General features: G+C 38.4%; 2 protein-coding genes and 1 long non-coding RNA gene across 7 annotated transcripts in view; 1 reads left to right on the top strand and 2 right to left on the bottom strand.

Annotated features, from left to right (window-relative positions):
- The window catches only part of fam13b (family with sequence similarity 13 member B), a 50,853-nt gene extending 44,477 nt beyond the window's left edge, over positions 1-6,376 (bottom strand). For 3 of the 5 annotated variants that reach the window (XM_068325306.1, XM_068325309.1, XM_068325308.1), the window contains exon 1: positions 6,145-6,376. The gene's annotated coding sequence lies outside the window, so the exon portion shown is untranslated. The remainder of the gene's footprint in view (positions 1-6,144) is intronic. The other 2 variants (XM_068325307.1, XM_068325310.1) reach the window with 1 other exon arrangement.
- Positions 6,377-7,076: 700 nt separating this feature from the next.
- cxcl14 (chemokine (C-X-C motif) ligand 14) lies at positions 7,077-14,245 on the bottom strand. The gene is made up of 4 exons (XM_068326182.1): positions 13,852-14,245; positions 12,490-12,595; positions 9,330-9,443; positions 7,077-9,116 (listed from the first exon to the last, which is right to left on the bottom strand). The coding sequence occupies exons 1-4, from the start codon at positions 13,913-13,915 to the stop codon at positions 9,101-9,103; spliced, it is 300 nt and encodes a 99-aa protein (XP_068182283.1). The 5' UTR covers positions 13,916-14,245; the 3' UTR covers positions 7,077-9,100.
- LOC137603014 (uncharacterized) lies at positions 13,343-23,751 on the top strand. The gene is made up of 3 exons (XR_011037223.1): positions 13,343-13,453; positions 23,111-23,191; positions 23,384-23,751. It is a non-coding gene; the product is annotated as an uncharacterized lncRNA (long non-coding RNA).
- Positions 23,752-25,220: the final 1,469 nt, after the last annotated feature.

Below are 25,220 nucleotides of genomic sequence, written 5' to 3'. Positions count from 1 at the left end.
ACTGAAATTCATCTTACTCTCCATACTGAGGCTGTAATTAAAGTGCACCCGATATAAATCTAACCTAATAGGATGCAACATGCAAATAGCTTCAATGCATACAGCAAGAACATGTATAGCTCTGTGTTTGGAGTGGAACATTTTGTTCAAAGCGTGTTTGCCTCTTCACCCACATAGCAACCAAGCAAACAAGTTCTTATTTTTCATGTACATATTATTTGACGTCTACTAGTATGAGGCTCTGAAAAGCTGATATTATGATTGTTTGGTGCTACAAAAAAATCAGTATCATTTGAATTGGTCAGTGTCCCCCATCCTCCACCTCTGGAAAAACAGAAAAAAACAGTGCCAGAGGCTGAGGGGGAAAATGTAAAATGTGTCTTGTATTTTTCGTTCATACATTTTTTCGATGACAGGGTCAACATTGCAAGAAGGGAGATAGCAGGATAAATTGTAAAGTGACAGCTGGGTTATTTATAGTGTAGGGGTTTTGATGCTTTAAAAAGTTTGTCTGTGACAATTACTGAGCTTCATTGACTTATAGATATCCAAATAACCTTTCAGGCACATGAGCATTTTCAGACGCCCGCGTCACTGAAACACCAGCTAGTGTGCATCTACCTTTGCTGCAAGAAAAAAAAATCCCTCTCCATCTGCCATCTTTCTATTTGTGCAAGCTACCGTCTCTATGAGAGCAGTGACAGTGCAAAGACTGAAATTACAGAGCGCCCTTGTTCTTTGCGGTTAATACAATCCAGGAACCACACGCGATTAACAAATTTTGCGATCGAGCTACAAACTATTTATCTTATAATTTACGGTAATTTAAACATTTATGACCTTACCCATACTGATATCAAACCACCTTCTATCTGTATTACCTTTTCACACACTCTTATCGACTGTTTGAAGCACTTTTGTGTCTCACGTAAATCCAAGACTCACGGAATCGAGCGCACTTCGGGATGCCGTTAGGCAATAGAATGCGCGTATGGTATCACATGATTACCTACCAAAAATCTGTGGTGAGGAGAAGGCGCGAGCGTTGATGCACAAGGGGCGCACTGTACATTGAATCGATGAGGAAATCCCAACCTTACAGTTAGGTCTTATTGAATAAAATATTTCTTGCCCCATTATACTTTTATTGAATGAAAACTTCCTAGATTTACACAACATAGCACAAGTATTGTCATTTTTGTGTGTGTGTGTGTGTGTGTGTGAGTATGTTTGCAAATAAAGCTAAACACCAGCTGTGAGAGCCTACAAACAGACGAGAATTTAAAAGGTGACCATGAAAACCTACAGCCCAGGTCCAATGACTTTCTAATGCACCCTACAAAAGAAACCCGAGAAGTTCAGTGAAGACTTTCTTTCATATTCTTTAGTTTGTAATTTTTACAATACCTGTAGTTGTATGATGGAAATTAATGTTTTGGAATCTTAGACACTGTACAGAGAAACTAATGAGCAAAGATATTCATGCCTTTCGCTTTCCAATCTCACTTCATTTCAATTGGTAGCCACAAAAAGTCCATGACCAGCATAGAAAAAAATTACCTAGAATACCTCAAATTAACTGTATTAGATGTGGTAGAAGGATGTTGAGTTTTGAACTGCCAGGCAGGAGGGCTAGAGGAAGACCAAAGAGGAGGTTTATGGATGTAATGAGGGAGGACATGAAGGTAGTTGGTGTGAGAGAAGAGGATGCAAAGGACAGGGTTAGATGGAGGCAATTGATTTGCTGTGGTGACCCCTGAAGGGAAAAGCTGAAAGGAAAAGAAGAAAGAAGAATACCTAAAAAATTGACTGTATTAGAAAATTAACCTAAAAATTAACTGTATTAGACTGGACTAAACAAATTTAAAGAGAGAAGATAATTTAATAACCTTTCGCTAAATTGTCAAGCATGTGTTTTTCAAGTCCAAGCAATGGGGCAATCGCACTCTGCACTTTACCAGGAGACCCTTTACTGAAATGATTTAGCCAATAATACTATGCATTAAGACAAGTGTGATTCCTAACAATAATCTCATCTCCTGCAGAGATTTCAAAGCCATCCTTGAAAACATAAATGTTATCAAATTACTGAACAGTGAAAAAAAGACCACCAGAGCTTTGATTTCACAAACTGTTGTTCACAAGCCTTGTTAACATGCTGAACCAGGTTTGTGCTTACCTTACGTGAACGGCCTTATGGAACAGCTTTGTAATAAGATGGGGTGATGATCGATTAAAGTTTGAAAACAGCAAACACCAAGTAGCCACTGTGCACTGTTGCTGTAGGTTTGTTTGTGTACAATGTTCACTGACAGACAAGGAATCAAATTCCTCATGTCTTCAACCCGTCTGGCCAATGAAGCCAATTCTGATGAGGGATTATTAAGGAAGTAAAAGCATAAGTAAGGAAGCAAAAGCATAAATAAGAGGAAGCAAAAAAAAATTGATACATTTTATCAAACAACAATGACACAAGTAGTCACAAATGCTGTCATATGGGGCATATGAATTCTTAAGTTATAGCTTTGAACGATAAACTTGACCACTGACTACTAGAATCTCATTCTTCGATCCAAAGGGGTGTAATTTTCACATTTTAAGAAATCACTTCAATTGAAATCATCTTGGTACTAGTATGAAAAAGAGAGCGAGAGAGAGAGAGAGAAACAAATCGAAAAAGAAACAGAGAGAAAGAGAGTTTGACTTTCACCACTGTGCAGTTTCTCTTCTAGCATTCAACAGATGCTGCACAGTCAGTAGTGCTCTAAAACCAAAGGAGGACATGCTGTTTCTGAAAGACTTTAGCCCAACCGGCCATCCAGCACAGGATTTATCCATCTGCCTTCGTCTTAACACTCAGGCTGTGACGGTCACCAAATCCTAAAGTGCCAGAAAAAAATCTGGCTCATCGACTTGCAAAATTGACTGTAATAACCAACGACAAATTAAACAGCAATGGCATCCTTGGCAGAAATGCTCTAAAATGAAAATGCAAAACAAAAGTCATATTAGCTAAATTTAACCTAAGTGCTGAGCTTTCATGTAGTGCTATGAAAAAACAATTCTTTTCATTACCAACGAATGTATGATTCACTTTTTCATTTAATTGGTATACTGTAGGGTCATTGGTCAATTTCCTGAAGCCTGATTTTAAACCTTTAAATTGCTTCCTTCCACAACCCCAGAATATTTGTAAGAATAATAGAAGACTTTAATAATAATTCAAGAATTTAACAATTGGAAAAAATCTATTAATGGCAGTGTGTATATTCAATTCCTGCAACATCTTTTTGTTTATTTTTTATAATTAAAGGAGCAAGAATCCCAATCATGGTATATAATATTCATGAATGCAAATCATTATATTTTGAAATCACAATCAATCATATTTCCAGACGGATGTGAACAAACTCAGATGGATTAAATCTGGTGAATTTCTGGCAGCTTTAGAGAGATCTGGACCACACTGGGTTTAGCTTGGCTCGTGTCCATAAACAACCACTCACTGACCTGGCAACAACAATCCCACACTGCAGGCAGCTGTGTGCTTATGACACTGCTGTGTGTGCTTGTGTTTTCCATCCATATAAAAACTATGGGTCATCTTACGCACACCATCTTATCTCACACGGCAGGAGTTTGGAGAGTTTTGACACTGTTGGTATGTGAATACGTGAGACTCTTCACATTTAAGGCTTTGGGTTCAGCTGAGGTACATTTCAGTGTAATTAAACACTTAAATTTTGCAGCCCTGTCCCCCCCACCATATAAAAATACAGCTGAGCTCCATACAGCATAATGCTTAATGCAGAGTTTAAAGCTAAAGGTGACCCGGGTGACAGTGACTGTGTGATCAGTGGAATAATGAAAGATGAGACCTGCTAATGTGTAACAGGACATATAAAAGGTGATTTTTGCTTTGCCTCGTTTACAAAATGCACACTGTAGCTAAGCAATGCTGTCCTTCTTTTGTTCAGAGTAAAGAAACAAGGACAGTATAGGGAAAGGATTTTGTTTCAGCACTATTGTGGAGCCTGTTTCAAATGGACTCTCAGAATGGGAGGGGTAACAATGATCTCAATATGACACAGGTATAATGTATGATACAATATCAATGCACTGTATTGACTACAAGTATCTATAAATTATTTCCTGCAAAAAAACAGTGTGCATGAGTTCAATAAGTGAAATGAAATCTGCCTAAACCTGAAAACTGTGTGTGACACCTTTATAATAAAGTACATCACTCTAGCTGACTCAGCAACAGTCTCGCTAACGTTTTCCAACATCAGCACCAGTGCAAAGTTGACCTTTAGTCCATTTTGTCCGTTGACATATCAGTTGTCTCTTATGCAATACCTCTGCTGTTTTGCCAAGAGGTTAAACTTTACTGAACTCGAGTGCAGATTTTACAAAAATCCTTCAGATAACACCATCATGTGAATTCTGCAAATAACTGCAGACAAGGTAAAAATTTGCACCCAGTGCATATCAACAGTGGTTAAAAATGATAGGGAATAAAATACATAGGGAGTCAATGAATAACTTAATCACTCTCTAATGACCCCAGCATATGCCAAATATTCCATTAACTCAGTAAACTTGTGCCATCGCCAAATAAAATCAGATGTAGTACAGTCAATTATTCTAAACTGACCATCAAGAACGAGCAGTCAGGGAGTAAAAGAATTCTTGCAATAAAGTTTGTATAACAGGTAGTCTAGCAATATAACCATGCGAGTAATAAATAGTTTGTTAATAAATTCCGGGATAGATCAACAATTTTTACTGCGCTTCTTGATTTAGAAGGAAAAGCACTTTGGGAATACAATGCAAATATTTTCATATAAAAATGATAATTATCAGAACTGTTCATATTTGCAGGTGACACTGCCTCACAACGACTGATTGAAGCATCATAACTTTCTTGTTCATAACGTAAACATTGACAATAACACAATAATATCCCCATTACACTATTGTACATTGTACTGTGGAACATGATGGTGCCTTCACTTGCCTCTGGTACGCCATATGGACAGACCGGAATACAATGCAAATATTTTCATATAAAAATGATAATTATCAGAACTGTTCATATTTGCAGGTGACACTGCCTCACAACGACTGATTGAAGCATCATAACTTTCTTGTTCATAACGTAAACATTGACAATAACACAATAATATCCCCATTACACTATTGTACATTGTACTGTGGAACATGATGGTGCCTTCACTTGCCTCTGGTACGCCATATGGACAGACCAATCCGCTCTAATCAGGGCAATGGACGGATATGATTATGCAATGTGCACAGCATTTGATATTCCGCAGAAATGAAAGTCAACCGGTTAAATGCGTAAAACGAGGCATTTAGTCGATATAAATACCCGTCAGCCGGAAACAGGCAAAAAGCAAAAGATGTTAAATGACAAGGACCGAGTCACAAAACACCAGAACATTCCAGCGCGTAGAGATTATTGCAACCGAGCTGGAGCATCTGTGCTGCTGATGCTTTCCAGAAACTGTCAGAGCAGGAAAAAAACCCCATTTCTGCAGCATTTTCTACGAATGTGAACTTAAGATTCTTGGGTCACCTTTCCGGAGGAAGTTGAACACTAGCATAAAAATAAATTATTGTTATGGTATTCTTTCTCATTTTATTTCATAGTGTTAATACACAACTAATATTCCTGACTGCAGACAAAATTAACGCCTTGTCTACAAAACCCAAAGCGAGAGAATTTTTTTCACTTTTGCTAATGTCATGAAAAACTCAAATACTGACTAATTTGTGACTGTATTTCTGCCTCTCGAGTTAGCTTAGTGAGCCTGCGGAGGAGCCACAGATGTGATGGAACTGCCTCCGTTGCTAACCATTAGCAGTTAGCTCCCAATAAACAGAAATTAAGTCATTAACAATTTAACAAATGCTGCACACGCCAATAATATAATTAAAACCGAGATACAACTGCGGTAGATATATTCACAAACTAAACGTGAGCTATAATTAATTTGACAGCACGAAGCGTTAAAAACAGAGTTAGCTTGACTGGTTAGCATTAGCTACCAGGATGCTGAGTGAACCAATACAAGTGCTGTTAGCAAAGCTAGCTAATGAGTAGCTACGGGGGTACCTTACCAGGTCAACACGAACAGGAACGCGGAGCAAGATGCATTAATTTCTTGTTTGGCTTTTGTTGCCGACGTCTGAGAGAGCAGCAAGTTCGATAAAATCAGAGTAGACGATAGAAAAATATCATCGAGATCATTTCAAAGAGTATCGAATAAATTTTCCTTTCCTGTTTTTGCGGAGTGACTCAGATGCCCGTCTGCAGGTCGATGCTTAGTGAGTCTCACACACACCCTCAAGGGACGAACCTGCCAAATACTGACCCCGCCTCTTTTGTTCAGAACACAGCGGGAGACAACTGCCAAATACTAACCCCGCAATAGAGACAAAGATATCAAATGTGAAACGAAATGCGTTTACACTGTTTTATTGTTACTCACAATATGGGGAGCAGCAAAATCCCCATCTTGTTGCACAATCGCAATGCATACAGGTGCAGGATGTACAGTATGCATGCATGGGCAATTTTAACTGTACTTACTTAAATTTTGAGTTTTAAATAGAATGTTATACTGTACGTTACCGGTTTTATTAGACAATATTACATCTGAGACGTTGTATGAAAGGCTACTAGAAAGTAATCTTAGACCATTAAAAACGTGAAGTGCAGCATTTGCTACAGGGCTTACAGATCTGTTGGTGACATTTTCTTCTTTATTTTTGTGGAGCTTTCATTTACCTTTCATCGTGTTTCTCAACAACCGCGATTTATGTCAGTTGTCGAAATTCTAATGACACATTGTAGTTAATCCACGTTTTTTGTTTACGTGTTCATACGCGATAATTCGAAAACGAAAACCAAATTACTGACGCTGATGAAGTAATAAAAATCAGTTGGAACATAGCGCCATCTAGTGGCCAATTTATGTCACGGCGCTGTCAGTTGTTATTTCCCGTCGAAGTCCACCACCTGCTGAAATGAGTACAAAGCAAACACAACATGCTCTATAGACACTTTATTGCTGTCTTTATTGTTTTACAAGCAATGGAATGTTTAACTGTGTGTTTGGTGGGCTGGTCCAAATATTCACCAAATACTTGTTACCAAACCGAGATTTAAATAGCAAAAAAAAAAACCCCAAAACCAACAAACAACCCCACCCCCCAACTATAATGCAGTAATACAATATTCATGATGCTAAGAAGTTCCTTGGGGAAATAATTCTCACTAACATATGATATAGTGTCAATTTACAAAATGCTCTTTTGTCTGTATATTTATATATATAAGATATAAAACAAGAGTAAAACACATTCTTCACAAAGTAAAGAGAATACGATGTTTGTGTATTTTTGCAGATTCATTTCTGAGTGAATTCCTTTGTTGATTTGTCGAGTTATACAAAAGCAGTCAGCAGTCAGTGTTGGAAATTTTATCCACAGCATACAAAATAATAACATGATGACATAAAGGCATAACAGCATAGTTCAGGAGAGAATAGATCATACAAGGGTTCCATCACACATGTTGGAGACAATGAAATGAACATAATTTGAAGAAATGTAATGCCTGTTGTATCTAAATATGTGCTGTAACGGGTGTTTTTTTTTTGTCACGATCTCCCCTTTTAATTCCATAACTAAATTGAATCTTTACTATGCTTGATTATTAGAACAATTACACATTTCAAAGTTTATTTTAAAGTATAAGTCTGATAACATTTTGTATTTTTCTGTCACCATGTGCCTTAAAAACAATTGTGAACCAAGACTTTCAAAGATCAAATTTCTATCTAAGAAATAATGTGTCATTCCTTTGTAATGCCTTGTTATCTAAACACTTGAAACATCATTGAGCTGCAGCGCTGCACAGTAAATAGTGAGTGCAGCACAGATCATATATCAATCTGCAGCAGATAACCCCAAACAGCTGCACCATTTGCTGCTGGTGAATAACATTTGCTGAAAATAACAATAGACAGATTTGTTGGTTTGTTGCTATTATAACCTTATTATTGCATTTAAGTATTACTGAACGGACTTGGACCAGTCAGAACCAAACAGCAGGATTTACAAAGATGCAGTTGATTCTGATGGGCTTTTTTGTTGTTGTTTGGGATATTGGTGTCATTAAGAAATAAAAATTGAAATATCACCTCAGCCTTTTAGATGCACAGTTACATTACAATGGATATGTTTGTATGATATATTTCTGCATTACTTACTTATATCAAGAGGCTACGATAAAAAAATCTGTCATCCATTGAAAATATGAAACAGTGAGTCCTTTGTTGTAAATCGCTGACAGCCTCTTTCTTTTAGAGTTCCATAATCGATTTATAACGAGCCCCAGTCCACAGACTGTACTTCACGCCTGTGCATCAATGGCACTAATGAACTTCTTGTGACTTTAAAATGTATTGAACAAAATTCCATGTGAATTAATTAGATAATTTCTTACCTAGCTGGTGCAGCAGAGTTGTGGGCTTGTTTGACATCTCTTATGAAAATGAAGAGATTCATTGAGGACTTTTATTGCTGCATTTTGACTACAACCCCTTATCACCAGATGTCAAATGTTGTCAATTTACTAAAGCCTTACTTTTCAATGCTGAATACAGATTTGTTGAAGATGATTAATATTTGAAACATACACACCATATGTTTCATGAGAAGTTTGTCTAACACCATCTTAATTCAGTCTTCAATTCGAAAGGAGCCTGAAAATCAAAACAAACGCAGATGTCCAAAAAGACACCGGTGTCTCATCCACTATCCCAAGAGTATTACTACAGTTGTAAAGACTGGAGTTTTGAGTGATCGCAACTAGATCGATGGCAAAACTAAAAAAGAGCAAGTCATCTGATACAGAAAACAAATATATCTCAGAATGTGCATGAAAGGAAAGAGAGGAGTACGGATTGAAGATTACATCTGGTACAAAGCAAAAACCATCATGGTGATCTTGTCATCTCTTTTATTACGTCTCACTCCATACTTGTCTTGGTGAAGGGTAGCCGTTGTTTTAAGCTTCATACACCCTGAGGAAGACACAAAAATAAGCTTTAATGCTGTGGGGATTTATGACCTCCATTATAAAAAATGTCTGTTTGCATTGATAACTGATTGAATATATAGAGACAAACACGACAGTCATAAACACAACCACTTCGTCGGAAATGATAGGGTCTATAAAATAAATAATATGTTGTATTTTGTCGGAGACTAATAAGATATAGTATCAAGCATAGTACCTGTGCTTGTCCTTCCAGATGCGGAACCATTTGACCAGATTCTTAGTGCTCTGAAGTTTGGGATGGAGACAATACTCCTGCCCTTTGAAACGTGCCACGTTCTCCATTGTCACACTGGGATGGGAATGGAAAAGGAAAAACAAAAAGAACAGAATGTTTAGAAAGCAGAAGAATTTACATTTATTTAATGAGATCCTTACTCTTTTTTTTTTACAGCTCCAAAGGTTGGACTGAGTAATTTGAAATGAGAATAGAGGCATTGTAACACATCTGACATGTTTATGTGTGAAATATGTGCTGCACCCCCCTCAGTAACATTTCCACAGTCAAACACAGTCTCCATTCAGAAGACCAGCCCGCACAGGATGACCACTTTCTTGCCAATGGAGTAATATTATGGAGCTGCCACAAAAAAATGTGACATCCAGACTCATTGAATTATTTGTTATATATTTGTCTGTCACCCTTGTTTAAATGTCTGCATGTGGCCAATTCAGGCCAAACAAGCGAAATGTGGGAAAAAGCACCCTTGGATGGGGGGCTCTCTGTCCAGTGACACAGTCAAAGCCTCATCACACCATGAATGCTTAATGAGTAGATTTCAAGAGAAAAGAGGTGACTGTTGAAGTGTTGCATTCAGTCCCTGTAAAGATTTGATTTAAGGGTTTTGCTTCTCTTTCCCTGTAAATTCAGTTATCACTTTGTTTGGATGTTAGAGCTAAATGGACTTTGTTATGAATGAACTGGTCTTTGTTTCCATGTTAGATGAGAGAATGTGGAAGTGTGTTTGTGTGTGTGTGTGTATGCAATGGAGTCGTATCCCCAAGGCTCCAATAACCACACCGTGACCGTTTCTCTCACCCTGCTCAGCAGAGCTGAGTTTGAGCTTGAGTCACCTTGAAATCAGCCCCAGTTCCTGAAGTCCATCCACGGCTTCTGGTAGCCGCTGTGTTTGAGGTTTTTTTTAAATCTTTTCACATGATTTCTTCTACAGTCAAAACATATACTAATGAGTAACATGAGCTCTGGCCCCGACAGCAACAATATTAAAAAGAGAGAAATGAATGAATACAGATGAAGTGGGGAAACACGACTGAACTGAAAAAGAGAGCGAATGTAGAAAATGTAGAGACAGTAAAGATTTATAAAGGAAGAAGGGAGATCGGGCCTCCTCGATTGTGTGTGCAGTTTGGAGTGTTCGCTCTGAATGCCAAACGGAGTGGAGGAAGCCAAATGACCACAACAAATGCAGGGGGAGTCGGGGAGGGGGAGACTCGTTCAGTTCTCCTCTACTCTCTTTCTTGCTATGGCTTTCCGCAACCTGCTGAGGCCCATTTTTCACTGGGCACCAGTGACTGGTGGCCCCCAACTCATGCTAATAGAACAGCCTGAAGTAATGGCTGTGTGGTGGGTAACACACTCACAGATAAACAAACCAGTGGGTTGATTAATACCAGTTCTACCATTCACACTATGGTCTCCTGAATCTAAGTCTGAATGCATAATAGTGATTTTCACATCACATGGGAGTTCTTCAAAAACAACACTGGGCTAAATACTGACCCCCAATTTCCTTTATCTAGTGAGTAGGTGGCAATTTGCAGAGTAACCTCTGCCACCACTGTATAAACATGTGTATCAATAATTGAATGCCGACCTATGTTGCAAAGTGCATTAAGTGTTATTTAAGATGAGAAAAAAAGCAGGATGTATAAAATCCATTTCATTTAGCATTTTTAAAAGAGAAATATATGTGGTTTTCCAATTCAGTACATAACCATAATAAAATAATAATATGTTTAATAAAACATAGGAGGTTTATAATGTAAATATTTTCCTTAACCCAACATCTTATTTTGCATTTCAGTGTATTTATTCAATTTATGTCCAACCCTAATTCTAACCTCAATTTTAAACCAGAACTATGCGGGTAATGTGTTTTTTTTAATCTCGGAAAGTCGTGACGTCACAGCGACACTGGAAACACATTTAGGCATATGGCAGTCACATCTTCATTACTGGTCACTGCTGAGGCCTCTGTGTAATACTGATCTTGACCAGCAGGTGGCGGCACAGTTCGGATCTTGGAGACAAAACAGAAACCATGGAGTGTGACACAACCCCATCTGTTGTTACTTCATTTGATTTTGACAGGAAACTTCAAATAAATTCTGCATAAAAATCACAGCTCACACTTCCTACAAAATGTAAAACATCAACCACAAGAGAAGGCCCGATACAGCAATAAAAGATCACGCTGCAGATATATGTAATCTGTTTAATCAGCTCAACATTTTTTATGTATAAAAGGGTAAAAATACTAAAAAGTCAATGTAAACATCAAATAATTATTTTTTAAAATTTAAGGAAAGGTAAAACTGTAAGTGATTCAACAGTTATCTAAAAAAATACAAGTCAATATCTGGAAAGACAAGGGAACACTTGTATTCAAATACTGTTGTCAATTTGAAACATTTAATTTGAAAAGTGTATTGAAGATGCACATTGGTGAGAAAAACTCACTACCATGCTTCCTACAGGAAGCAAAAAATCCCCTCATTGCAAAGAATATTTGCAAGGACATAACGCCAATCACATCATTTATAGCAAATACAATAATAATCCCTTAAATTATCATTAACTGGATTTTAATCATAACCCTTTACTGGACTTGCGTCTTAAAAGCACCTTAAAATTCTGGAAAGCAGTCAAAAAGAAATCAGGGTTTGCTTTTGACTGCTGAGTGTAATTAAACAATCAGTTATCACAATGTAAATCTTTCTAAGCGCTTTAAAGGTCTGTTCAGCTGCCAAATATTTTATGGCTATTTGTACAGTGTCACTGACACTGTTCATGCTGTTTATTTGAGCTCCAAGCAGCTACCAGAATGCTGAGATACTATGACTTTTAATGCATCGAGAAAGAAAAACTAGAAGCAGCTGGTAGGAGCAAATCAAGATCAGGGAAAATAAGCACACAAAGGTGAAATGAGGAGAAAGGAAAAAGTGGAAACAGGAAGAGAAAGAAGGTGAGGAAAACAGCAAAGAAGAAGAAGAAGAAGCAGAAATCCAGGGCAAGAAAAAACAGAGATGGGAAGATGTGAGAGTGAAGAAAGTTTTAAGCAAACAAGAGAGTGAAAGAGAATAAAAGTCTCACTCACAATATCATCTTCTCTTGGCAGAAGGGGTGTTTGGGTTTGATCTCCAGCTTCTGAACATCCTTGTATCTGATCTTTGGTCCTTTTCGGGTGCACCTGCATTTATAAGCTGTTGAGAAATCAAACAAGCAAAAGACTCAGACTGACTTTAACCAAACAGAAACATAATGGAACCTGCAAACTTAATCCCCAAATGACTTCCAGCTATGAAAGCGACACAGACTAAGTGAATTCTTTGAGATTTGGCAGTAAATGCCTCTTTAACAGTCTGCAGTTTATCTTTAAAGTGCACGATGACAAGAGGGGATTACTGGTGGGAAAGTCCTGTGATTCCTGTGACACAGGCTTTACTTCTTTCAGGCAGCTCCTTAATTCACATACTTATACAGAGCAAATGTTTTCATTAAAGATGAAGTCATACATAAACATGTTCAGATTTAACAAAAAATTAACAGATGCATGAAAGTCGTGGGTTGTTTTTTTCCCCAGGCTGCACATTATTTTGCCCATGTTGATAAAAAGAAACTGCTCTGATGTTTGGACCAACTGAAGATGCATATGTTCACACTGAATAAATTCATTTCATGCAGAGAGGGAGTACAGGAGCTTCAACACAAAATCAGGTTTTTTATAATTCTTTTATTTTGTCTATGCATTTATTCTATTCAAGTCCCGCCTGTTCTAGTTTGCAGTAGTTGTGATTCATAAATGAGACAAAGGAAATTAGTTTTGCTGGGTTGTACATTTGTGATGGGAGGTGACGACCTGGATAGTCCAAGGTTTCCGTCATCCATCACCCTCTATCTGTCCGTACCGACCGACTCCTAAATCTGTCACAAGCTCTCAGCGCAACAAAACCGTGGACACAAAGATGAATATATCCAGTCTGCCATATAAAATGACCTTTTGGCCCAAGAATATAACTCTATGAACTCGACATGTGTTGCCAGACCTCAGCACGCTTAAGGTAAATAAGATAACAGCATCATCAAATTTATGGAGTTACCTGTATTTATGGATACAATATTCTGAACGAAGTGTTTGAATGTTATGCGATCAGAATAAAAGACATGCAGCAGGTGGCTTTAAGTCATCTGATGGATATAAACACAGAAGCAAAAGCAACAACTTTGAAACTTCAGTTGTTGTTTTGTTGCTGCAGATTTCTGCATCTATGACGGAAAGTCAAACTTTCTGAATAAAAAGTCAGGTTTTGCACGTAAGACCCTGATTCATCCTTTAGGGCGCGCGTAACAGAGGAAAATACGCATTTCTAATGTTAATTAATAAAATACATCACCAAACACTTATTTTTCAAAAGTAATTAATTGCAGCATAAAATGATTAAAAAGTTCTCAGGTTTACCTTCTGCGCTCAGGAAGTATAAGGCCACCACTAACAGGAGCAGCGCCGCTGTGCACCGACTCATGTTTACAGGGGTAAAAAAAAATGTTGGTCTCAAAATAACAGCTCTCCACTCGATCTCCGCACCAAAACGACACACACACAAAAAAAATCAACAAAAGTCTAAAGTGGCGTAATTAAATCCACTTGCTGCGACTGTTGGATGGTAGAGGAAGAGCGCCGGGGGCTTCCTACTAGGAGTCCTTTTGGAAAGCGGATTGCGCGTCCTGTGCGCACCGACCGGACTCAGCTCAGACCTGTCTCTCGTCCACTGAGGAGACGCAGACCCCAGCCCTCTTAAAAGGCAACCCTCCGTCCTGTCCTCATTAATATGCGCGGCCAGGCAGCGAATCACACACTTCCCAGCGAATGACAAGTGGACGTGAACATGAGAAGAGACGGAAAAACGAGAAACACACACTGTCCATCCGAAAAAGGGGCAGCTGAGGTCTCGTTTGGTTGAAGCGACGTAGTTTTTGGCTCCCAAAGGTCCCTGTCGAGATCAACACCGGGCAGAACATTTGCTGGAAAGAACTTCGATTTAACAATTGAAGAAAATCAAAATAGATCCACGTGATTCTACAGCCTCCACATCAGACAGAGGAAAACGGCGTCACGTCGCAGCGGGATGGATGTTATCGTTTATCATAAGATAAACTTATCATAAACTAATGTTGTTGTTATTGTTATTGTTATTTATTAAACCTGTCACGCTACAACACGATGACGTATTGTTTAAAGGATTCTGACACGCAGTGATGACATCAGTTGGTCTCTGACGTCAGTGGATCCATCATGATCTGTAGGCTGGACACTTCCCTTGTGAGCTACATCCCATCATCCACTGTCATCAGTGAATGCTCCATAGAACTACAAGTTCAGGGCGCGTCAGAAGTTCTTAGAAATCATTTTTTACCCAAGAAAATCCACATATGGACTTCGTCTTGACTTAGGTATGCTACTTCTTAGAAAATACATTTTTTGAGAAAATTTACACAACAGAGGTATTATTATAGTAATTTATATTTACTTTATGTAAAAAAATAGACATTGAGTTTTGTGTTTTGTTTAAAAATGAACATATTTTCATCTTTTGAAGTACACAACTCCAAAACGGTGTTCCATTTTTACACTTCTATTCTATTCTATTCTATTCTATTCTATTCTATTCTATTCTATTCTATTCTATTCTATGAGTATGAATAAATGCTTTGTATCTACTTTTGGTATGTCATCAGGCTGGGCCACTTGCCTGTAAGAGATAGCCCTGAGAAGAAGGTCTGGCCCCCCACCAAGGGCGCACTGACTGGATATTAACAGAATTCATCACCATCCTGCATCATGAGGTGTATGAGTGTGTGTGTGTGTGTGTGTGTGTGTGTGTGTGTGTGTGTGTGTGTGTGTGTGTGTGTGTGTGTGTGTGTGTGTGTCCATCTGACCTCTGTCTTTTCCTCTCTGTCTTGATTGATACAATCACCTCCTGTCACCACTCAAAGCTGTGGCCATGAAACGTCTGACTGCACCCTTGACATGTGTGTGTCTCTGTGTGTGTGTGTGTGTGTTCTGTTTTTGTACACCTGCATATCCATGTTCATGAGTGTGGGGTTACATTAATGCTAACACACACATCTGTAAAATGCTGTTTAATAGGAACTTATATCTCAGTGCTGACAGTCTCAGTTTTGGTCCTCTAGTTATACCGTAAATGACAGTGGGTCATGACACCTGGTACTATTTACCAAAATATGACAGATGAACAGCATGTTTGTGCCCCCCTACAGGACACTGAGGCTATGTGACTCTAACTCTAGTCTTTTGGTGTCAGGATAGAAGACATCAGTGAGCTGTCTGCTCCAGCCTTCAGCTGAAGTGGCTGATAATCAGTCAGACATGTGTTGTCTCCATCCATTAGATCCTTTCAGCTGCAGGAAAGAAAGATTGATGGCAGTAATAGGATTTGAAAAGTACAGTGAAAATGACAACTGACTAATTAAAACTGGTGTTACTAACCAACCAAAGATGGTGGTGATTAAGAGACTTAACCAGGACAGCACTGACAAGTATCTCAACAGTTATATTTATTAATATATCACATAGAATAGTGTTCCTCACTGATTTATGGTAAGCGTGTTGCTCCTGGTTTCTGTTTCTGAGCTGTGTTGGTAGGAAGGCTCCACACAAACTGAGTGCTTTGATCTACCTATGCACTAGCTTTGATCTATGGTCTTACTCACACTGGCCTTCTCCATATGCACGAGTCTATGTAGTAGTGAGGTACTACTTTCAGGGTACCCTGACCTACCCTGAAAGTATGTCAGGGTAAGTCACGGGACGTTGCTGTCTTTGGTTGAGGATGCAGTTGTGGACGCTGAACTGCTTCTGTTGATAATTATTATTGAATTTAACTGACAACAAGACAAATGTATATACATTAAATATAAATCAGGTTGAATTTTGCTGTTTTTGTTTTGACATTTTTCTCCCAATAGACCCACAGTCATTTGTAAATCCACAACTCAGCTTCATTGCTGTATATGTGCTGCTGAAACAGCATAAACAAATAAATCAAAAGTATATTTTGATAATATACTGTACATTTCATACAGAGACATTGACAGTAGCAGATGGAGAAATAAGAGTGTTCCTTTCAGACTAAGCAGGAAAACAGCTGTTCCGTAAAAGTGACCTTCTGAATACTGAGCAACCCCGCCAGCACCTCTGTCCACATCTTTAATTTTTTCAACATGACCGTATTCAACCCAAACAGAGGGAACATATTTACTTAAACTTGGACCTAAACTGGTTTGTAAACTCCATTTGTCTCAGTGATCTAACCTGCACTGTGTCTAATGGCTTTTAGTGGACTTGGCAGGAGTGTGAGTGCAGAACTAATTCATAGGGAAATAGTACAGTTTACCCTGAAGGCAAACACAGCAGAGGGTGTGTTAAGAGTGTTTGGGCTGTTTGGTTCAATATCAATGAACAAAGAGTGTCTAAAGAGACAGATATGATCATGATCGTTAGTCAAAAGTTTGCAAACACGTTGCTTAACTAACATGATCTGTCTACTGAGTAGAAGGTTTAAAATCTGAATGAAAGACAATTTTTCTTTTGTTCCAGAAAACAATCCCACAGGTTTTCTTTTGTTTTTAAAATCCTTGTAAACCTGTGAGGACTGATAGAAAACATTTTTCATTCGATTTTTATTAATTTTTTGTTACTCCTCATCCTTGGTCATGGGGGGGGGGGGGGGGGTAGAGCTTATCCCATCTCACTATGGGCAGGAGTATACCCTGGACAAGTCACCAGTTTATAGCCGGGCCAAACATAGAAAGATGTACAAAAAGAAAGCTGGAGAAACCAGATGAAACCCACGCAGATGTGGAGAATAAGCAAACTCCACACTGAAGTGTCCCAGGCATGTCCTCAGGTGGCCTGACTAATAAAATAATTAAATCAATGATTATTGATTGAACAATACTATATCCCGCTTCAAAGCGGTGATGTATTGTCATTGTCAGTGTTTGTCCATTCGTATGTCCACCGAATATCTTTGCAACCGTTGCAGATAGAAAGATGAAACAAAAAGCAAATTACTCCGGCGGCAAAGGGGATGAAAATGAGATGATGACCTTGACCATGAGAAAGCTAGGCTAAGGTCAAATTTCAACTTTTGTACTCTCAGGAACCAGATAAGACAGGATGATGAGGGAGAAGGCTAGCGTAAGACCATAGATCAAAGCTAGTGCTTTGTCAGAGCACTACCTTTGATCTTGGACCCATGCAAGTAGGTCAGGGTAACATTTTGAATTCAGGGGTATCATGGCATGTTGCAGTCTGCGACTGCCTTGGTTCAAGTTATTGTTGTTTTGGTGGTTGAGACAAAATAGTTAAAAATCCTTACAAAGCTTTGGAGGTAAACACCTGATGTTGCACTGCACCCCCATTCTATCTGCTGTGTGACTGCCCTCTGAAGTCAGGCAATGTGGCTAATCCTCATTTAAGAGGGTAGTTTGGAGTCAGGATTAGAGGAATGAGTGTGGAGAAGTGATTGGAGCTGAAAAAAGTTCCAAAATGCCAGTAGAAATAAATCAGACTGCATCTTGTCGTGTTCTATACAAATCATGGGACTCTTCAGATCTGTGTCAATCACTGTTAAAACCATGGCTTCTTCACTCATTTACACTATTATGAAGAACAAAACCAGCATTTATCTTAATCTGCTGAGAATATCCCCGTATATTAGGGAATTTTCACTTCCGTATGAGAGTTCATGGATGCAGAGACACATTCAGGGGGGTCAGTTGTTGCACAGACATGTAGGACGATGCTGACAATAATTACAGAAAATAACGTGAACCTTTAAATTTTTTTGGAAGTGGAAGCAGGTCCAGACAGACTCCACACAGACAGACAGGTGTGCACATGCTAGTAATTACCTGCAATAATGGGATGCTGAGGAGCATTAACAGTTTTACAGTTTCCTTGAAACAGCGTTCCAGAATTCACAGATAAACACGCAAAACCAGAATATTACCGCTGTCATTACAGCTCATCCTCATTGATTGTGTCGGTGCAGCCCCGCGTGAGCGTGGGTAGCTGAGCAGACAAGGAGCTGGCGGGTGTGCGAAGATGATTCCTCTCAGGTGGTTATGGTGGGGGCGGAGTGTGACTATAATATAGTATAACAACTGCTCTGGGCAGAGACGTGAAAAGCTGTCATGTTTGCAGCTTGTTGTATTCAGTTTTTGACTTATTATCACTGAAGTCACCATGAGTGTGAATATAATTTTCATTGAATTGAATTATTAAAAGAAGAAGAAACAAAAGTAGTACTTCTCTTATGTTTTAGATGTGCACGTCTTCTAAGATTTAAAACTTGACAGTTTATTTTCTTACACTCTTACTGATATTCTTAGAACATAAATATGTACATAAATAAGATACATTTTTCATATAGAAGTCAGAAATGTCTCTAGATCAGATTCCTGTGAGGCCCATCTGAAAATAACTTCATGCAATAAGAATCCAAAATAAAATTCCTCCATTGAAAAATTGGCCAAATCAGACCCAGACTGAAATGGACTCTCCCTCCTTATACAGTCCTGAGTCTCAGAGAATATTATACACAGACGACTTGTGCAGGGACATAAATATACCTGCTTGGACACAAGCAGAACAGAGCAGACAAACATGCCGTCAGTTGTTTGGGTTTGGATGGCTTCTACAAGAGGAACTTTATATAGAAGAGACTATCGTTTAAAATCCCCTCTATCCATGTCGGGTAGTAGATGAACAGACATGTCATTAAGGTCAAGTGGAGACTGGCTGTTGATCTGTTTTGTTGTAAATCTCTCCAACAAAGTATGTGAGAGCACTTAATGTCTTAAAGGGTTGTAGCTACATGAAAGCTCACATCGTATGTTTTAGAGTGTTGAGTCAATCTGTGTAGAAATGCATTTCTGTGCATACTCAGTGAGGAAGACGGGTCAACAGTTGGTGAGACCCGGTAACAGCGGAATGGCAGAAAGTCTTACATTGATATATAAGGTGTGTTAATGTACAGTAGGTGGAAGAAGGGTTAGATGAAGTGAAAACTCCAGCAGCACTTGTCATATCAGGAACTTTGGTCTATTAATAAAGTTGTTCCTGATACGACAAGTGCTGCTGGAGTTTTCCATGCACTTTGGTAGTGAGTGAAGCTGTGTCAGAAATCCATACTCTGCTCAAACAGAAAAGTTAGAAGCCAAAGGAAGGCAGAAATGCAACAAGATTATTTCTCATACCAGAGATATTTTAAACTTAATGATACACAGTGAAGTCACAGACTAAGAATGTAAAAGTTATCCAATATCCTCTAAACAAGACTGGAATGTGAAGTTAGTTGTTTGTATAAGTCTTTATCAGAGTGGTTGGAAACAAACAAGCAAAACTTTTTAAAAAAAAGAATAGCAACAATTAAATAAAATAAACTGATTTAATTACCATTTTGAAAATTTGAGAATTATTTGAGGAAAAAGATGGACACAACGGGGAGGAAACTCCGACTTTAACAGACAGAAACTCCAAACAGATACAAGACTCAAGTGGCGATCCTCTTTTTTGACTGGTTGGGGTGAGAGTGACTGAGAGCGAGAGAAGGATGGGGGGATAGATGGGGAGAGAGAGAGGGATGGTGTGACACAGATGGAGAGAGAAAGATAGGGATATGAATGACAAAAAAAGAAAGATGAAGCGTAAATGGGTGAGAGATGGAGAGAGAGAAGGATGGTAGACGGATTTGGAGAGAGAGAGAGATGGAAAGAGGTAAAAATAAAGATGTGGGATAGATGGGGTGAGAGAGATGGAGAAAGACAACTATGGGGATACAATTGAAGAGAGAAAGATGATGAGATAAAGGGGGACAGAAAAAGGGAATGAGGAACAGGGGAAGTCCTCTAGCAGTCTAATCCTGCAGTCATGTCAGTCAATAAAATATGAAGCTGCAGTAGCAGTTAGCTTTGCTTAGCATGAAGGATGGAAATAGGACAAACAGCTGGTCTGGATATGTAGCAAAATCCTCCAACCATCACCTCTGATGCTCAAAACTGAACACATTACATCACATTTGCTTCCTTTGTGCAAGAAAGGGAGGCAAATAAGAGTGAATCAGAACTGTAATTTTTTTAAAAAAGTCACTATAGTCAGTCATCATATAGATGATGACAAATCCCGTTACGCAACAATTCAGAATTCCAAGAAGATTTTACAACATTAACATGTCTGTGTAGTGTACTAATGTGCATCCTCGGATGCAGACGTGTTATGTGAGATAGATGGGGTGAGAGAAAAAATACACCCAATCCGTTTCTGGCACTGACTGCCGTCAAATTCACCATGAAGGCAGCACAAGTTCACTCCCAGGACATGTCCTATTTTGAAGTGTTTTAAGACATTGATCCAGGCTTATGTTGATGTTATGTAATATGTTTACACTATATTAATGCAGATTCTAAAAATTGACTAATTCCACTAAAATCTAGGTTACACAGGACACAGCTAACAGATGAAGAAAATCTTTGAATGAAATATGCTGGTGGAAACAAGACTAAACAAGGACATTTATGTTGAACGGAGTAAATTTAATGGCTTGAAGACTTTGTAACATGAATAGCAGAACAACATGTGCAGATATTACAATGTAAGACACTTTGATTCGCAACTTGATGGTGTTCCAGTATCTCCATGCCCAAGCTAAAGATAACCCTTCTACCATCAGGGATTTCTTTGATATAAATCTAATCAGGAAGGTAAACTGAACAGTTAAACAGAGTTAAAAGGAATTCTTGCAACGTGCAATCGCTGAACATGCACTGATATATGAACATGACTGAAACACGGCCAAAGAACGAAATACGATCTGTGTTCCTGAGAATGTACAGTCCACAGGACCTGTAATGACTTGTTTTGAAGTTTGATTCAAAGTGATGCTTCTAACACAACGCTGTGTTGATGTTTGTTTTAATATCATCTACCTCTTACTGAAGGATTGTCAAACATGAAGATGTACAGTACATCTCCCTCCGCTGAAGAGAGAACTAAAATGTTACTGCTGCTACTGTTATTCCTTACAAAGTGTTGGAACCAATTATTTTCTATTATAAAGCTTAAAATCATCACAGACTTCCAGCCTGGAGCAATAGATATATTATAAACTCCACATTGTGCAAGCAATTACACATAAAACACCTATAATTCTTGCAGTTCCAGATATTCATCTTTTTCCACCTCCTGTTTTCCTTTCCTGCATCCACTTTTATTTAAACTCCTGTTTATTTTGTGTACTGTAAGTTCCTTGGAGATGCAGGCTTCCAGAGACGTTATCCATGCGTTCCCTGTGCCTATGATCAAACATAGATTTTTAAACCTGTCTTAACGTGAACCATGGCCACAGCATCTGTGATGAAAATGTTGATATGGGAGTCTTTTCCAGGCTTAGGTGGTTGTGAAGAAGATCTACAACGAACACATGGAAAAAATTGACCTGAATTGAAGGATGCATGTCTGCTGAATTATTTACAAGAGACATGACCCATAAAGTTTTAAATATGTGCGTTTGTGTTAAGGAAATTGGTCCAAATGTCTGGAAAATATGCTTTTTTGTCCAGTTCTGGTTCTAAAAGTGTCTCCATTATAGTTTAAAACCCACAGATTTACACTGTACACACAGCATACTTTCTAACATATCAAAAAAAGGAAATTTGTTAAATAATGATGATAATAATAATAATATATAATAATAATGATATATAATAATAATAATAATGATAATAATAATGATAATAATGATAATAATAATAATGATAATAATAATAATAATAATAATAATAATAATAATAATAATAATAATAATAATAATAAAAACATGCATCTTATGTGTCAGAAAAATCTCCAAAACTGCTAGCCCAGCTTTGTTTCCAGTAACTGTGTCAATTACAAGCAAACAAACCAATAGACACAGCTGAATATTTAATCTCAGGGTTGGAGGTAATCACCAAACTAGTGCTGGCATAGAACAAGGGGCCCTCCTTTTGAAACGTGACCAGACTCCTTTATATTTAATGTGTCACGTAAAGGGATAGCTCGTAAAGCTCGTGTGTGTGTGGGGGGGGGGGGGTGGGAGTTAAAAGTCATTTGTATGGACAGTGGTGAAAATGAGGACTTCCTGACATCGCAAGACTGAAAAGAGATTCTACTGCTCGAATAAATAGTTTAAGCGTCAAGGTTAGCTAACACAATCTTAATGGAAAATAAAATTTATAACTGATATTTCAGATTTGTAGTTTTTTGTCCGATTCCATACTCACAGCCTTTAACAAAATACACTCAAACTCTTGGATGTGATCTAGAAAAGATTTTAGATGCCTGAAAGTTGAACAACATTATACTGACAAACTATTACAAGATAAAAGAGCAATTATTTGGTTACGTTTTTCCAATTTGTGAAAGGTGTTGGTTGAAAATTCTGGAAAAGACTATTTTTAGATAATTTTTTGGAAAAATTTTCAAATTTTGTTTAAAGTAAAAATGAAGAGATATTTTGAAATATTTTGCCAAAAGCAGAATCCATTTAAGTGGCATTCACAGGAAAGAAATATATATGGAATGGAAAGATATTTTTTTGCATTTTTAAATTAATATTTTTCAAAATTTCTCCTGAATCCCTTCTTGTGTGCAACAGATGGATCCTTCATGGTGTGAGTCTCCATCCCAGAGATCTTTAGCTGAGGGGAATCCTGCAGCTTTGCATTGCCTTCATTAGGTATTAATGCTTCTGGTTAATTATGTACTGGGCTGTCCTCCTTAACTCTTAACACAGTAAAGATAAATGAGGCACGCTTCACAATGACGCCACTAAAGGCCTATTCAACATGTGTGTGACACACACGTGATTTCATCATGGAAGAAAGCACGTTCACAAACTGACACCTGACTCTTCGTGTTATTTCGACAGGCAAAGGATATCTTCGTAATTCTCACCGCAATGAGTGATTAGTCCCGTCATCCAGCAGCTCCTGACGTCATCCGTGACCTCAATGAGACGAAACCCAGCAGCGGTTAGGCGTGATGGAACACCCCAGCATCCGGATGAAAACCATGTAACTGAGCGGCAGGAACGACTGGTAGTGACAGCATCTGTTTGCACCTATACACTCTTTCATTTTGTCCCATTCACACAAACAATGTGTGAATGGACATGTTAGAACACACCAGAAAAACGGGACACACACACAGGGCATAGTGGTGCATTTTGAATTGTTTTTATACTGTATATTACAGCTACATAACCTTTGTGAAATCTTCTAATCTAATTTCTTCTGACCCCTGTATATTTTAAAAAAATGTAAAAACACTGAAGATTGAGTCATTTATGTGACGTCAGGTGAACGCTGTCTGCCGTGAGAATATTTCAAAAGTGAAATTTATGGTAGATGACCAATAAAACATAAATCACACTTAAATGTGATAAAAAAAGTGGCGTTATGGTTGTCCAAGATTTCTTCAGGGAAATCAAATATGTTATGAAAGAACTCACAAACTCATCTCTGATTGAGCCAGAGCAAGGAGTTGAATTTCAAATCAAGTCTTCAGATTTCAAAATAAGTTTTGAAGATTTGCTATTATTGTTATCATAAAGCAGAAGAGGTGTTCTGTCAATGCTGGCATGAAGCGGAAGCTTGGCTCAGCTGACGCTTCTGTGGAATTGAAATACCCGTAATTCTGCACTGCGACTGTGTGTGTGTGTGTGTGTGTGTTTGTGTTTGTGTGTGTCAGCGAGAGAGACAGAGAGAGAGAGAGAGAGAGAGAGAGAGAGTCCAATGGTACTAACACAAATGACATCCAAGCAACTGCTATTGACCAACGGTGGAATCTATTTGAAAGTGAGACACTGAATTTTAAGACACACAGACTTGACACAACACACACACACACACACACACACACACACACACACACACACACACACACGCACGCACACACACACACACACACACACACACACACACAAACACACTGAATTAATAAAGAATAGATATACATTAGCAAACACACACCTTGGTATGCAAGTAAAGGCTTTGCTCATAGAGGAACACTCGCTGAAACACACACTGCATCTAAATGACTGGTTTGTGCAGGCATCATGTTTTAAGTGCACACACACAAACCCTTGTCCTGAGACAGCCCTCTCAGTGGGGAATGGAACAACTTAGGTCTGTTTATAAAGGCTGCTTTGTGTCCCGGCTATCTGCTAAACACACACAACCACACCTAATGAGTGCTTTATGTCCACATTTTAACACACACTCACACATCAACACAAATACCAGCTGCTTTGCACCCTTGTTATGTAGCTGTCGGGCTCCGGCTACTTGGGATTGCAAACACGGGCCAAGCAGATGTCCACTGGCCTCATAGTGCTGACGGCAGTCGCACATGGACACACATGAGTATTTTCAGAAGGCTGTGTGTCTTCACACAACCTCTCCTCATTTTCTAGGGTAATACATGTACATTCTTACGCAGAGGGAGCAATGCCATTGAATTTTTATTTCACAACCTCATGCTGGTGTCCCACGAAATGTCCAGGGATTGCCAACATCACTACAGTTTAATCATCACAAAAAATAAAAATATTATTTATTTAATATTTGTGTCCATTTTTATTAATTTATTAACGTAATGACCACAGAATGCTTAAATGTTTGTCTTCCACACAAAAGCTAATAGTGCTGGGCTAGCTACAAACCATATGATTTCTTAGTTTGCTACTGAGATGTCATTTTTGCAAA

This window comes from Antennarius striatus, chromosome 10, assembly GCF_040054535.1.
Source record: "Antennarius striatus isolate MH-2024 chromosome 10, ASM4005453v1, whole genome shotgun sequence".
Lineage (NCBI taxonomy): Eukaryota > Metazoa > Chordata > Actinopteri > Lophiiformes > Antennariidae > Antennarius > Antennarius striatus.
Note: the sequence above shows the minus strand (reverse complement) of the source record. Positions and strands in the feature narration are given on the sequence as shown.